A 14,972-nucleotide genomic window follows, 5' to 3' on the forward strand; every position below is an offset into this window, starting at 1 on the left:
GTTAGTGCTTTCCTTTAAACTATTATATATTTATTTTTCATTTGTAAAAAATAAATTTTATTTTCCCAAGTATAATTAGGAAAAACAAATTCACGTAATAATCATGCCCAAAAAAAATGAGTCAATTTCTATTCTTTGTATAAATTGCTGTGATTAGAGATACTGTCTATAAAGGGACAATACTATTTCCTTGAATTTATGATCTCTTTAAATATCAAACTCTTTATCTTTCATTATGTGTGTGTGTGTGTGTGTGTGTGTGTGTGTGTGTGTAAAATATCCTTGCATTCACAGAAGTATTCCTCTGTGGAATCTTCTTTTCATCATTGAATCATGATGCCTTCCTTTTTGCCTCCTTACCCATTCTTTCATAGACCTTCTTCCTCAGAGCCTACAAGAATTTATTTTCGTTATTTCCTATTGACTAGATTAGGGTCCATTACAAATTCTCCTTTATCTTCTTCTTCCCCCTCTCCTTTTATGTGTCCTCTCATTCTGTACCTTAGTTGTACAGCATACATTAATTTACTCATAAATGGGATATCATGAAATTCATGGTTTTTCAGGTCTGTTCCTCTAACATTACTTTTTAAATTTTGCTTTCATCCTTATCTCTTTATACAAAGAGATACAGTTTTTGTAAGAAATCTCTTAATATACCCTGTGCTATTATTTTGTCGATACTATTTTTGACTTGCTCTCTTTTCCTTTCTGAAGTTTTCCCAATTTTCGTTGCTGTAGTTACTTTTTTTGTTTCTGCTTATGGGATATTTTCAAAGCAAATAATCTGATCATGTTTAGGAATACAAAGGTTTCTTCTATGTAGAGTGCTCTAAATAATTTAGTTAGATAAGTATAAGCAAATGTTGCCGCTAATATTGTAATATTATGTAAATATTCAAATTTACTATGTAAATATGCAAAATATTGTGGACATGAGATAAAAGCCTTTCATACCTAAGCCAGTTAGTGGAAAACTTACCTTCATTATCTCTTCATGTACTTTTACTTGATTATTTTTCAGGCTTTGATTTTCCAGCTGAATTGTTTCCAATTCTTCAAGTTTATTCATTTGACTAACCTGTTACAAAGTAGAAATGTCTTTTAAAACAGCCACTGAAATAACCATATATAAAAGGGAACCTATTCTTTGTTCTTGGGTTTAGTTGGTCAATTATTCACTTACTAATTTTGAAAATTTATTTTTATATTTCTGAAGATCCTTTCTAGATGATTATTTAACATAAAAGCAAATATAAGGGTTTTGAGTAGAATTTTATTCCTTATAATACACTCCTTCAATATTCCCACAATAATTCATAAATATTTTATATGATTGCACATATATAACCTATAATGGATTGTTTACTGTTTTGGAAAAGAGGGAGGGAAGGGAAGGGGAAATAGAAGGAAAGGAGATAACATTTAGAACTAAAAACATTATTTTTTGTTTTTTTTTTCAATTTGTACTTTAATAATTGATGTATTAATATATACTAATCTCTATACTAATCCCTACTGAATTTCATTTTGTCAGTTTCTTTTTTTTTTTTTTTTTTAATTTAATAGCCTTTTATTTACAGATTATATGCATGGGTAACTTTACAGCATTAATAATTGCCAAACCTCTTGTTCCAATTTTTCACCTCTTACCCCCCACTCCCTCCCCTAGATGGCAGGATGACCAGTAGATGTTAAATACATTAAAATATAAATTAGATACACAATAAGTATACATGACCAAAACGTTATTTTGCTGTACAAAAAGAATCAGACTCTGAAATATTGTACAATTAGCTTGTGAAGGAAATCAAAAATGCAGGTGGGCATAAATATAGGGATTGGGAATTCAATGTAGTGGTTTTTGAACTAAAAACATTTTTAAAAAAAGTTCAAAATATTTTTCAACATGTAATTGGAGAAAAAATTATTATTTTTTTAAAATTATAACTAATATATCAAACTGTGCATACCCTTTGATCCAGCAATGTTACTACTGGACTTATATCCCAAAGAGATTTTAAAGAAGGGAAAGAGATCTGTATGTACAAGAATGTTTGTGGCAGCCCTCATTGTAGTGGCTAGAAACTGGAAACTGAGTGGATGCCCATCAATTGGAGAATGGCTGAATAAATTGTGGTATATGAATATTATGGAATATTATTGTTCTGTAAGAAATGAGCAACAGAATGATTTCAGAAAGGCCTGGAGACACTTACATGAACTGATGCTGAGTGAAATGAGAAGGCCAGGAGATCATTATATACTTCAACAACAATACTATATGATGATCAATTCTGATGGAAATGGCCCTCTTCAACAATGAGATGAAGCAAAGCAGTTCCAATAGAGCAGTAATGAATGAACCAGCTACACCCAGCAAAAGAACTCTGGGAGATGACTATGAACCACTACATAGAATTCTCAATCCCTCTACCTTTGTCCGCCTGCATTTTTGATTTCCTTCACAGGCTAATTGTACACCATTTCAAAGTCTGATTATTTTGTTTTGCTGTACAAAAAGAATGGACATGTATACTAATATTGTATTTAATTTGTACTTTAACATATTTAACATGTATTAAGTTAACCTGCCACCTGGGGAAGTGGGGGAGGAGAAGGAGGGAAAAAATTAGAACAAAAGGTTTGGCAATTGTCAGTGCTGTAAAATTACCCATGCATATAACTTGTAAATAAAAAGCTATAATAAAAAAATTATAACTAATACGTATAAATAATGAGTTATAATATAGTGATTTATTTTAAGAGTTTATGAAGAATTACATTATTAAATATGATTTAAAATAACTTGCAGAAATTCATATTTTTGTCTTAAAATTCTTACCATAAGCAGTTTTTAATAATATCACTTCCCTTCTTTCAACATTTTAGAATAAATATTTCTTATATTAAAATCATTACATGAAATGAACTGAACCAGCTACACCCAGAGAAAGAACTCTGGGAGATGACTAAAAACCATTACATTGAATCCCAATCCCTATATTTATGCCCACCTGCATTTTTGATTTCCTTCACAAGCTAATTGTACAATATTTCAGAGTCTGATTCTTTTTGTACAGCAAAATAACAGTTTGGTCATGTATACTTATTGTGCATCTAATTTATATTTTAATATATTTAACATCTACTGGTCATCCTGCCATCTGGGGGAGAGGGTGGGGGGGTAAGAGGTGAAAAATTGGAACAAGAGGTTTGGCAATTGTTAATGCTGTAAAGTTACCCATACATATAACCTGTAAATAAAAGGCTATTAAATAAAAAAATAAAATAAAATCATTACATGAAAGTAACAACAAATTACCTAAATGATCCCTTCCAACCCTATTGAAATTCTACAGCAAGTTACTCAAATCTTTAATCTAGGAACATTTTGAAATTTCTCTTTTAATATTTTTTAAAGATAAGTCATAATGTCAGGACGTTCAACTTTTCTAGTTATTGTTTCTTGGGATAAGTTCTGTTGTGGACCTCTGCATCACAAAATGAACTCTTGTATTCTCCTGCATTAATAGCTGCTGTTCTTGGTTAATCAGATGATCCAATTTATGCCAAGACAGCAATTTCTGATGATTATATAATTAAGAAGGACATATGGCTAGTTCTGGAAGCCAGTTTTTTAAAAGAAAAAGTATTGGGCCTTAAAATTAACTAGTAAAAAATTTTTATAGCTATAATTTTAGAAATTTTGAGTGGTTAATTTTCTAACAAGATTATAGTATCTTCATCATCATCATAATTTCTTAAGAGTATGGGGAGTCTTACAACACTCAAAGTCTTACTGTTTGAAAATTTGGCAATAATTTCTTCAATGCAACAGTTAATATTATTTAGAATAGAAATTGTAGGAATTTTCAGTTTCATAAACATATCAATTTATAAATAAATGGCCAGAAAAAAAAATTGTCCCAATGAATTTAACATATTCAAACTTTGGGGCTATCATTTGAGGCTCAGCACAGAAGTTGTTGATAAAATGAATTCTGAAGAGTTATAAGTATAAAAAGTATGAAAAATGGATATTTAAAAAATCGGGTAATCTAATTGACTTCAGAATTTTACTTTCAAAATCTAAATATGCATAGAATCATCTAAGCCCCAAAATATAAAACAATAACAAGATTTACATTCTGAAAAAGTGAATGTCCCAAAGTCACTAAAAAACTAACTACTACTATTACTATATATTATTATTATAAATATTAAATATTACTGGTATCAAAACCTTCAGGGAGAAGAAAAAAAGCAAAACAAGCCAGTTAAAATTACTAGCAACAGATAAAATGATAGTCAACATTAGTTTTATTGCTTTTAAGTTCCTTTCACTTTTAAAATTCTATGCTTACATTATTTATAACAGGCATGATTTCTGTCCTGAATCACTTAACCCTTCTATCAAATATATAATGTGATTTGAAGGTAATGATATTACAGATCATTTAAAATAATAATCTTTTAGTTGTTAAAGTCTTTCCAACAGCCCTTTCTTTACTTTTCAGAATCACAATTATAATGCATCTGTCAGCAAGAAGAATGAATTGTCTAAGGAGCTCACTATTAAAACTATTGACTAGTATTCTGAATTGTACATACTATTTTATATTTTATATAGTACATACTATATATATATATATATATATATATATATATATTTCTATTTCTATTTCACTTTACCATGAAAATGTCATCAGTTACTATTCTTTAGTTAAGCCCAGTAGTTGGCCTACCCTGACCAATACCATTACCTTTCTATTGACATTCTGTAATTATTGATGTAATGTTATCATCTCCTGTTTTAAAGCTTCCTTACCTTTCCATTGACATTCTGTAATTGTTGATGTAATGATATCTCCTGTTTTAAGGAGGCTTCCTTTTCCTGCTGGGTCACTTGTAGGTCTGACTTCATTTGGGACATCTGAATGTTAGCATTCTGTAGACAATCACCTAAATTCTGAATCTGAATTCCAAAAATAAATATGTAGTTTTATATTCACTAACAATCCATTTGCTTTTTTTTTTTTTTAACATGATATAGGTATGAGTATAATGGAATAAACAGGATTAACTTGTCATACAGTTTTTGCTTTATTGTAAGTGTACCTTTCTGTGCAGGTGTCTATATAAAGAGATTTTTAAGTAATGCAAACTTGCCCAGACCTGGGGAAGGGAGGAAAGGAAAAAGGGAAGGGGCCTGCCTATCTGTGGAGGGAGGAGAATAATACATGGTTCAAAAAGAAGTGGGGGTCAAGGAAAGAGAAGCCAGAGCAAAAAGAGGAAGAACATGGGAGCACACACATAGGAGAAGACAGATGATGTGGAGAAATCAGAGATAGGCATACGTTACACCAGTACAGACAAGACATCCACATGCTATACAAGCTAGTGATGTGGAGAGAAAGAAAGAACACTATACAATAAAGTTAAAATATTAAAATAAGTATCCTTTTGGAATGTAGATTTCTTTCAATTTACATAAATCAATTTTCATAAAGCAAGAAGTCTGTATTCAGCACTTTCAATGTCTTTCAGTTCAGCAGAAAACAAAAATGTACCTCATTTTGATGAATTCAGGAAATAACCTCTAATTTGCTCATATATTATATCTATCTAACTCCATAAATAAATATTTCCTAATCAAATATTTTATAAAGAATTAAAACTTGAATATAAACATAGTTCATAACACATAATGTTATGGATGTCCAAAGAGATAGTCCTTTGTCCTGTAGAACCAGATGAACAAAGGAAAAAAACCAGTACAGGTTTTAATGTACTTTTGGTACATTAATTTATTCTAATGTGTTTATAAAATGGCCCATCAGTGTTTAGTAATTCTAAGATTACTGCTAGAATGATTTATGTAGCATTATAAAGTTATTCAATCATCAGTTGAACTTTTCTACTTTGTTGTCAATGCTGGATTTTGCTATGAAAGATCAATGTGGGTGATGAAGTGATGAAGACTATTGAAGTAGATGATGCTACAAATAATTAGGTGATATTAAATGATTTTTAATAATATGTTGAACATATTGAATGCATGGATCAATGCATTGCAAAAATTGCTCAGCTATCTAGGAAGGTTACCAACATTTATCTATTATTGATTCAAAATTACAATCAATTAAATAAATATATATTTAGCGCTTACAACACTCAAGGCACTTGAACTGATATTGAGATAACAGATTTCAATTCTAACTCTCTTTTAAGATTTTTTATGCAATCTTCCAAGAAAGCCTTGTGAAATGGGGGCCAGCTCATGTCTCCTTTTGGGGCTTCATCTGGAGTTGCTTTACCTTCAGGAACCTCATGATTTGATGTCTATGTTCTCTCTCTAAAAGCTGTTTATGGTGTTTTGGTTTTTTATTCATTTTTTTTTTAAGGTTTGAGGTTTGAGGCAAAGGAGTGACAGCTGCTTTAATCTGCTCTGGGGCAGATCTATATAATGGCGGCTAGCTCCAGGGGTCTTCTGGGGCTCAGTGGTTTATGATTTGTCTGCCAAACTACCTGCTTGCAACCAAGGCAGAGTGGCCTAAGAGGCTCACAAAAGATTCCCAATTGCTTGGAAGCTATAATGCTCTGACTCCCAGCCCCAGCTTCTTGCCCCATCTTCCCATGCTGCAGTATGGGTTCAGCAGACTGTCCCCCTGCCCATTTGAAACAGACTTGAAGCTCTTCCAAGGTAAATTCTTCTAAAAGTACATTGTACTCCAAATATGTGTGGATTCTTTGACTCCAAAACAAGTTTAAAGGCTTAATCTGCTGTTGGTTTGAAAGAAGGTCAGAGGAGTATATGATGTTCTTGGTGGTTTTCTGGAGGTCTTGGGAGCAGCCTTCTTTTCAGTAATCACTACAAGAAAGGCCAGAGTGTTACAAGATTCTCAATCTCTTGATATGCCTTCAAAGTCTCTGACTCCTAGCCCTGGCTTCCCTATCTTTCTGGAGAGGTCTTCAGAGTCTATTTCCTGTCCATTCTGAACAGACTCTGAAGCTCTTCAGGCTTAGTTTGTCAAAACTACATTGTACTCATATTACTTTGACTAACAAGTTTACATTACATTGTGTTGTTGAGAATCTTGTAGAGACTATATTAGATGTACTAGTATTACTGAAGTTGAGCAGCTCTTTATATCACTACAAGTACCATGCTAAATAGATAATCTTATTGTCTCTTCAAAGTAATTGCTCACTTGGACTTCAACACCTTGTAGAAGTCCTCTTTCAAGTTCAATCGTTCTGGCTTATAACACAGGCTAGTTCGTCAAGCTCATTGTCTACTTTACTACATATCATGGCTAGAATTTAGAACTATCAAGACTACTAAGTAAATTATAAATTAGAAATATATAAGACCATGCAAATAGATAATCATTGTTCTATATCCATGATAAACCGTGAAGGAATCACCTGTTCAAGCTATAGGTTGGTATAAACAAGGCATAGAGTCATTTATCAATTTGAATTGTCCAAAAACTATGAAATTATATTCAATAGACAGAGATAAATAGAAAGGTTATTCAGATGAAAGGAAGGACTCAACTTACATGAGGAATGAAAGATGAGGATAATCTTATGAATTTGAACTGGCCAAATATATAATTAAGACAGAGATAATAGAAAGTTATTAGATAAAGTAAACGAACAGGTGATTGAAGAGATGGATAATTGTTGATATAGATTGAGATGTAATAAAAATTAGAAAACCATAATGAAGAGGGTCTATGTTCTAGGAAAAAGAAGCTAGAATATTCAGTAGGCAATGAGGAGCCAATAAGGATTTTTGAGCAGGAACTGGATCTATGCTTATGCTCAAAGCATAGAAATTAATTTGGCAATATCATAGGAAAAATGAGTTAGTAAGATCTGTTGCAACAGCCCAAGTGAGAGGTAGTTAAAATCTGAACTATATTGATGCTAAGGATGCCGAAAGGAAGGGAATGAACTGAGAATATGGAGGTAAAAATTATGACAATTGGCAACTGATTAAATAGGAGAGGGAGGAAAAAAAAACTAATTTTCAAGTTTTCAAGTAATGGTTTTAACAAAAAGAGGAAAATCAGATCATCCAAGGTGGCAAAACTATTCAAGTGGAGATACATGTGGAATCAAAAATATGGTGCTCCCGAGAAAGGTCTAGTCTAGAATTGTAATCAAATGAAAAAATAAAATAATAAAAAGAAAATATATTTTCCTTATGCTAATTAACTCCATCATTTTGTAAAATTATGCTAACAATACATAAGTTTGCATTTCATAGCTCTGAGTACTTATTGGCTGAATTCAGAGTTAAATTGACCATCCTTGCCAAGTGAAAATTAAAATTAGCTCTTTAGACATAGTCGAAACATTTCTACACAGATATTTCAGAGATATTGCAAAGATTCCCTATTTTTTCCAACTGCATCATCATTTTCTGGTTTTCCAGTATTTATATTTGGCTCCTCACTCCCCTCACCTTACAGATAATAGTTGCCAAATCTTATACTTTCTATCCCCATAATTTCTTTTGTTTCTTTATTTTCATACAACCACTATCTTAGTTCAGATTTTCATTATTTCTGTCTGGATTATTGCAATAGCCTCCTAATGTTTTCCCTGCCTTCAGTCTTTCTCTCCACTTTACTTTGTCCTTCTCACCCCGGCCAAAAATATTTTCATTAAGTGTTATTCTGATTATGTCACTCCCCTTCTCAATAACTCCAAGGGTTCCCTTTTGCCTCTATGACAAAACAAACTCCATTTAGCTTTTAAAACCTTTTAAAATTAATCTGAGCAAGAAGAACTCAGGAAAACCTAAATTCAAATTCTGCTCATATAATTAATACTTATACTAACTACTATTATAATGAAACTAGCACAAACAATCCTTTGCTTTAGAGCCAGAAATCATTTGTCACCCTTGTTCATACAAAAGCTAACTGAAATGACAGATATAGTATAGTGATGATAAAGCGTTCAACTTGAAAAGGCTACCAGCCAAGACTTAAGTGGAAGGAAAGTCAGTGTGCAACTTTTTGTTTGCAGATGATTGTACTTTCTGAGGTTGAATGAAACCTCATTTGGCTAAAATGTGACAAATTATGGATTGATTCTCCGAAGCTTATCCTAATTTTGCCCTAACACCAAGAAAACAGAGATGTTCCACTAGCTAACACTACACTAATCATATATAGAAACATTGGTTCCAGCAAATGGAGATATTTTGAATGCTATAGATAAGTTCACTTACCTTGGCAGTAAAGAATCTACATGGAATCTACATATTGAGAATAAATTCTCAATTGGGAGAAAATTGTTTTAGTGCCACAGATCATACCTTTGCTTTGCAATTGTCTTGCTCTTCTTTTAGCTTTGAACTTTCTTTTCCCCATTCTTCCAATACAGAGTTTCCGATCTCTTTTTCTTTCTGACAGATAATTTGTGCTAAATATTGTTGAAGATACTGAAGATCTGCTTCACTTTGGGTGTTCTGTTGGATAAGTTCCGCATTTTCCAAATCCAAGTGCTGACTTTTGGCTTTTAATTCTGAAATCTAGTTAATATGGAAATTGAGTTGTTCAAAGTTAGTCCATTTCTTCTAAAGAAAAGCTATAGCAACTTGGATCTCGCTGCTACTCATCCAAACAAATTCTCTATGCATAAATCCTTTCTATTATAGCTAGACATTATGAGGTAGGGAGTTTTCTGCATATTCTCTTTCATTAAATCTTAATTCTGGGTAATGACATGTAATTGAATTTGCAATCTATTTGCTGGGTTCCATGTTCTCTAATAATCTGCTCTCAGCCAAAGCTGAACAATTTCAACAAGGTATTCTCTTTTATATATAGTTAATAGAACTAAATAGTTAATGAACACTTAACTATTCAATGTCTGAAAATCTTTTATGGACTGAAGAGGACGGGAAAAAAATAGGATACCTATCACAGAGCCTTTTAAGAATCCAAAGAAGACTAACACAGGCATACTTAAATGTAAAATGAGAAATTTTCAAAGTCAAAAAAATTGTTAGAAAATATTCAAAATCCATTTACCTGGTTTTTAAAGTTTTCAACCATCTTCTGTATAGCAATTTTTTCCTTTCTTATAGTTTCTATTTTTTTCCTAAAGTGACATTGGAAAAAAAAGATCTTTTAAAATTACAATAAATTTGAGTTCTTGTAATGATTCCTTAAATGTCTGTGTAAGTATAATGAGTATTAAAAAAAAAAAACTTACCATATTTCGTCTTGAGATCCCCATAATTCGCTTAATTTTAGGTAAGAAATGCTACCTTCCTTATTTAAAGTGGTAATTTCCTTCCTTAAAATAGAGTTTTCTTGAAACTTTTCAGACTCCTGTCTAAAATGCAGAGATAAAAAATAGAATTAAAACCTGTTATTTTTAGAAAAATTTCAATAGACTTCCAAAAAGACAAATGCCCTAAAGCCACTGAAAAGACAAATTTATATTATTTTTAATTGGCAAGAAGATGCTAACATACTGACTTTATAAGGAACCAATAGTATAATTAACTACCACATTAGGAAAAACCTAGGATATAGGACTAGAAATGGACATTTAAATTAGTTGTACCACTGACTAATATGACCCTTTGGACTTTTGTGGGTTTCAATCCCTCTCTTCCCTGCAAAACATATAAACAATTCATGTTTTAATTGTAGACAATAGTGATAAAGAAGATGATCTGTGGTGTTCTTTTTCCAAAACACAGGCAGGTGATAAAAGTCAGATCTTTTATTGTGTCCTTCAATATAGCCCGGTTAGCTCAGAGCCTATCTCTCTGCTTGGTTCCAAGAGATCTTGCAGCTTTGTCCTTTATCGCTTCCAGCTCAACTCCTACTCGTAGCTTCTCATTCTCCAACTGAAGTGAGTGGGCTTCTGTATCTCCCAGAGTGCTCCTCTCCGACCCTAGTCAATGTTCCTAAGAAAACTCTTCCCAGCTTTAAGAGCTTCCTGTATATATATGATCTCCCAAAGGTTAATTCCTCCTGGAGAGAGAGGGATTCTGGGTTATCTCCCAGAGTTCTCTCTGGTCCTAAGGGAGGTGTGAATTCGGATATCTCATACTAAGCCTGAAATCTCCCAAACGTGTGAACTCCATTGAGTACTTAGATACTTATAAGCTCTCTAAAAGTGTGAACACAAGCATTGTTTCTATCAGTTGTACTTAGTACCTTGTTTCAAGTTCTGGCCCAAAATATCTTTCTAAGATCAAAATCAATCATATTGAACCATGCCAAATTAGATAATTATTGTCTCTATCAACTTTAATGGCTTAACAGTTTGTAAAGATTCCAACAATGATCTATTACAAAAATTTAGAACTATGGTGTCAAAAGTCCTACATTGTGTGTGTATATGTGTATATAAGAGACAAAAAGAGAAAGATGAGAATGAGACTATCTAGTAATACAATACTAATAGCAATAGAAGGGAGGAGGAACTGGGTTATGCTTCATTCAAGGCAACCATCCCCAAAAATGATTTAGATTATATTTACATATTATTTATATTATATTTATATATTATTTATATTATACATATATATATATTCTATATATGGGTGATTCAATTCAGTTTTGCATTTTTATTTATTCTCTCATAAATATGTAACTATGTATTTATGCTTCTTTATCGTGCTCCCCATCTCCACTAAATTAAGATTTTTGCTAAAAGAAACGATTTTCTAATGTTTACTTTATAAAAAAGATCAACTTAAATTGAAAGCAAAATGACCACACACACCAAAAAAAAAAAAAAAAAAAAAAAATCAAGGAAGTCTTATTTGTGATGACTTTAATTAAACACATCTAGGTATCTAAAAATATGTTTCATTAAATGAAACAACTATAACATTCTTGGCAAAAATCCTTAAAGCCAAATAGAAGGGTTGACTGTGTTACTTGAGTTACTTAGTGTGATTTTAACTGTTCAGATATAGAAAATTAAACAGCAAAAAGTAAATTCATTTTTACACATCATATAAGAATAATTTGGTATACTAAAAAGGAATTGGAAGCAAGAGATTTTCCTTCTAGGAAAGGTTATTCTACTTGTTAAAACAGAAATTAATAGAATCAATAATATTACTCTGGTTTTTCAAATATAACAAATTTAAGTTTTTCTATACAAAACAAGTGGTATAAGTTAGGGGAGTTATAGGTAAGTTCCATAAAAAAATCTATAGGTATACATTACCTCAGCAGATCAACTTTGTGCTGCATTTCACTGCATGTGCTTTGTAAGTCATGCATCATTGACTTCAGTTCCTCCTCTCTTTCTCCATAAGAAAGTACATGTTTTTATTAATTACTATATTAATTAATTACTATATTAAATAATTACTATATTTTATTAATTACTATATTAATTACTTTCTCTCTTAATTGCCTAGTCAGCTCCTGTAACTTGTTTTTCTCTATTTCTAATTCTGCTATTCTTATGTCATGGTGCTGATATTTCCCTTGAAGTTCTGAGAATACAGCATTTTCCTCAAGTTTTTTAAACTGTATCTGTCCAATTGGCTTTTCTTCAAGGTTTGGCTTTTCTTCAGAGTTTAGCTTTTCCTGAAGCTGAAGATATCTTCAGATATCTTTGTTTTTTCTAGAAGCCATGTGTCTTCCTGCCCACAAGCCGGGTTGTCTTGATTACATTCTTTTAAAATAGACTCCACATTCATAATTTTTTTACTCCATTGTTCCACCCTTTTATTTTGTTCTAGTTTTCAGTTTTTAGTTCTTGAGTGTCAAAACCAATTTTACTTAATACTCACACTGTTCCATTGATTTTTCCTGGAATTTCCCAATGTTTTCCTCAAGTCTCAAAACTAGAGTCCTCAGGTCTTCATTTTCAGTTTTAACTTCATCATAACTCTTAAACTTTAATCTTGAGGAATGCTTCAGTTACTGTCTCAAATTTCTTCAGCTCAGTCTGTAACCTGAAAACTTCTGAAGTGAAATCTCTGCTATTTTTCATTTCTTTGTCTTTTTGTACTTCCATCATTTTGAGTTCTTCCTGAAGACAATAATTTTCCCTACTGGCATTCTCACATAACATTCTATACTTGGCAGTAGCCTCAGGATTATTCTCAAGTACTTTTACTTTCTTTTGTAGAACAGAAACAGCAAAAATGTTTTCTGAAGCTTGATCCCATTCTGTGTGCAAGACCTTCAATTTCTCCTGAAGATGAGAATTACTCATTAGGTCTAAACTCTCAGTATTTGTTACTTCATAATTCTCAAACTCAGAAAAACTTTCTAATGATCCTATAGATTTCCTGCATCTGAAAAGAATTTATTTCTATCCTTCCCATTTTTTGAACATTATCATCTTGTGATTTATACAGAATATGGTAATAATGTCTTCTCCTTGTATTATTCTCTTTTGTGATGACAGTGTCTCTATTTGTTCCACTGAAGATCTGAATAATTCATTTGATTCCTCTAAAGAAACTGTCACTGACTTTGGATCTAATTCTTGTAGTCTCTAATATAACCTAATGATTTCAGCAGCCATTTTGACATTATCTTTTACTGCCCTCTCATGAGCCCATTGCAGATTTATAACAATATCACCATTTTCTTCCAAAAGTTGTGTACTTTGCTGAAGCAGTGACATGTCACTAGCCATGTTGGCATTTTCATTTGCTTCTACTTGGCAGCCACTCTGAGGCTTGCTAAGCATTCCATACTGTAATTCCTTCATCTTATTCAGAAGTCTAGAGATTTCTAAACTTAGCTCAACTTTCTTTCTGACTGCTTCCTTACAAGTTTTTTTGAAGTCCTCCACTATCAAAAATTGAGAAGCCATGTCTTCATTTTCATACTCACACTTAATCTCCCATTCTTCAAGTTTCTCCCTCTCTAGCTTCCCTGCATCATCTACTTGAGATACCTTCAAATTCTTTTGATGGTCATTCTTGAACTCAAATATTTGGTTGGACAATTTTTGTTGACTTTCAGACATATTCTTTAGCTTTTCTAGGTGTTTTTGCAGCTGTTGTTTCTCATCCATTAAGTTGATTAAATTTTTTCTCTAATATCTTTTGTTCTCTTGTCAGAGCAAGAAAGGTTGCTTTCTCATGTGTCAATGTCTCTCTAAGTTGTTTTTGTGCTTTAGTATAATCCTGAATGAGTTCATCCCTTTCAAATTCTCACTGAGATGGGAATATGACTGAGAGGGTTAATATGCATTTGGATGTTTAATGTCATTTTAGGTATCAAGTTCAAATTTCAAATTAATTATTCTCATGGCATGCTATTTAGAATTGTATCCTCATGGAGGGAAAGTCATCTCAGTTAGGCAGCATATTTAATCTGTCAGCCTTTAATGAAAAAATTCTTTAATGGATTTGTATGTATTAATCAGATTATCCATAAATAACAAACCAGTTTATGAAATAGCATAAAATCAAACATGGAATTCAAATACTATTTTATAGTTCAACTTATGAAGTATGACTGCACTCTGAACAATGTAGTATATTAGCATTTCTTTTTAAACATTTGAAACTGCACTGGGAAAAGCTAAAATGAACAAGCAACTAAGAGAGCTTTCTTTGTATTACACTAAAATTAAGCCTAATTAAAGAACAACTTTTTAAAATTATATTGTTATAATAACAATTAGAAATTTTTATCAACAATTATAAAATTTCTGAATAGAAAGGAATCTTTGAAATAATAGGCCAAAACTGATCTCACATCATTCTAAATGTGCTTTTTCATGTGTGTGGTATTTTATGCTATTAAACCTTGTTTAAAAAATAAAATTAAATTTCACTTTAATAGTTAAAAGTAATTATCTCAAACTAGGCTTGTATCTACACAGAGTAATGTCTATACAGAATTTAGTCTTCAGAAAATGGACTGTTACCGAGTTTACTGAACTGATTGAGTACTTTAGTGTCATGTAATACAATTATTTCACTTATCTTTGGTTTCTTA

The 14,972-nt window shown here is 31.7% G+C and overlaps 2 protein-coding genes across 3 annotated transcripts in view; both read right to left on the reverse strand.

Annotated features, from left to right (window-relative positions):
- The window catches only part of LOC100914430 (ninein), a 103,939-nt gene that overhangs the window by 13,873 nt on the left and 75,094 nt on the right, over nucleotides 1-14,972 (reverse strand). The window contains exons 17-22 of one of the 2 annotated variants that reach the window (XM_031952924.1): nucleotides 12,226-12,303; nucleotides 10,243-10,365; nucleotides 10,059-10,128; nucleotides 9,341-9,556; nucleotides 4,832-4,978; nucleotides 983-1,081 (exon numbers count right to left, since the gene is read on the reverse strand). In XM_031952924.1, coding sequence (XP_031808784.1) covers nucleotides 983-1,081; nucleotides 4,832-4,978; nucleotides 9,341-9,556; nucleotides 10,059-10,128; nucleotides 10,243-10,365; nucleotides 12,226-12,303 — 733 coding nt within the window. The remainder of the gene's footprint in view (nucleotides 1-982; nucleotides 1,082-4,831; nucleotides 4,979-9,340; nucleotides 9,557-10,058; nucleotides 10,129-10,242; nucleotides 10,366-12,225; nucleotides 12,304-14,972) is intronic. The other variant, XM_031952925.1, reaches the window with a different exon arrangement.
- On the reverse strand, nucleotides 13,247-14,967 carry LOC111718870 (ninein-like). Its single transcript, XM_023495571.2, has one exon. It carries the CDS (start codon nucleotides 14,038-14,040, stop codon nucleotides 13,513-13,515), a length of 528 nt encoding a protein of 175 aa, XP_023351339.1. The 5' UTR covers nucleotides 14,041-14,967; the 3' UTR covers nucleotides 13,247-13,512.

The sequence above is a fragment of the Sarcophilus harrisii genome, chromosome 2 (assembly GCF_902635505.1).
Source record: "Sarcophilus harrisii chromosome 2, mSarHar1.11, whole genome shotgun sequence".
NCBI classification, from domain to species: Eukaryota; Metazoa; Chordata; class Mammalia; order Dasyuromorphia; family Dasyuridae; genus Sarcophilus; species Sarcophilus harrisii.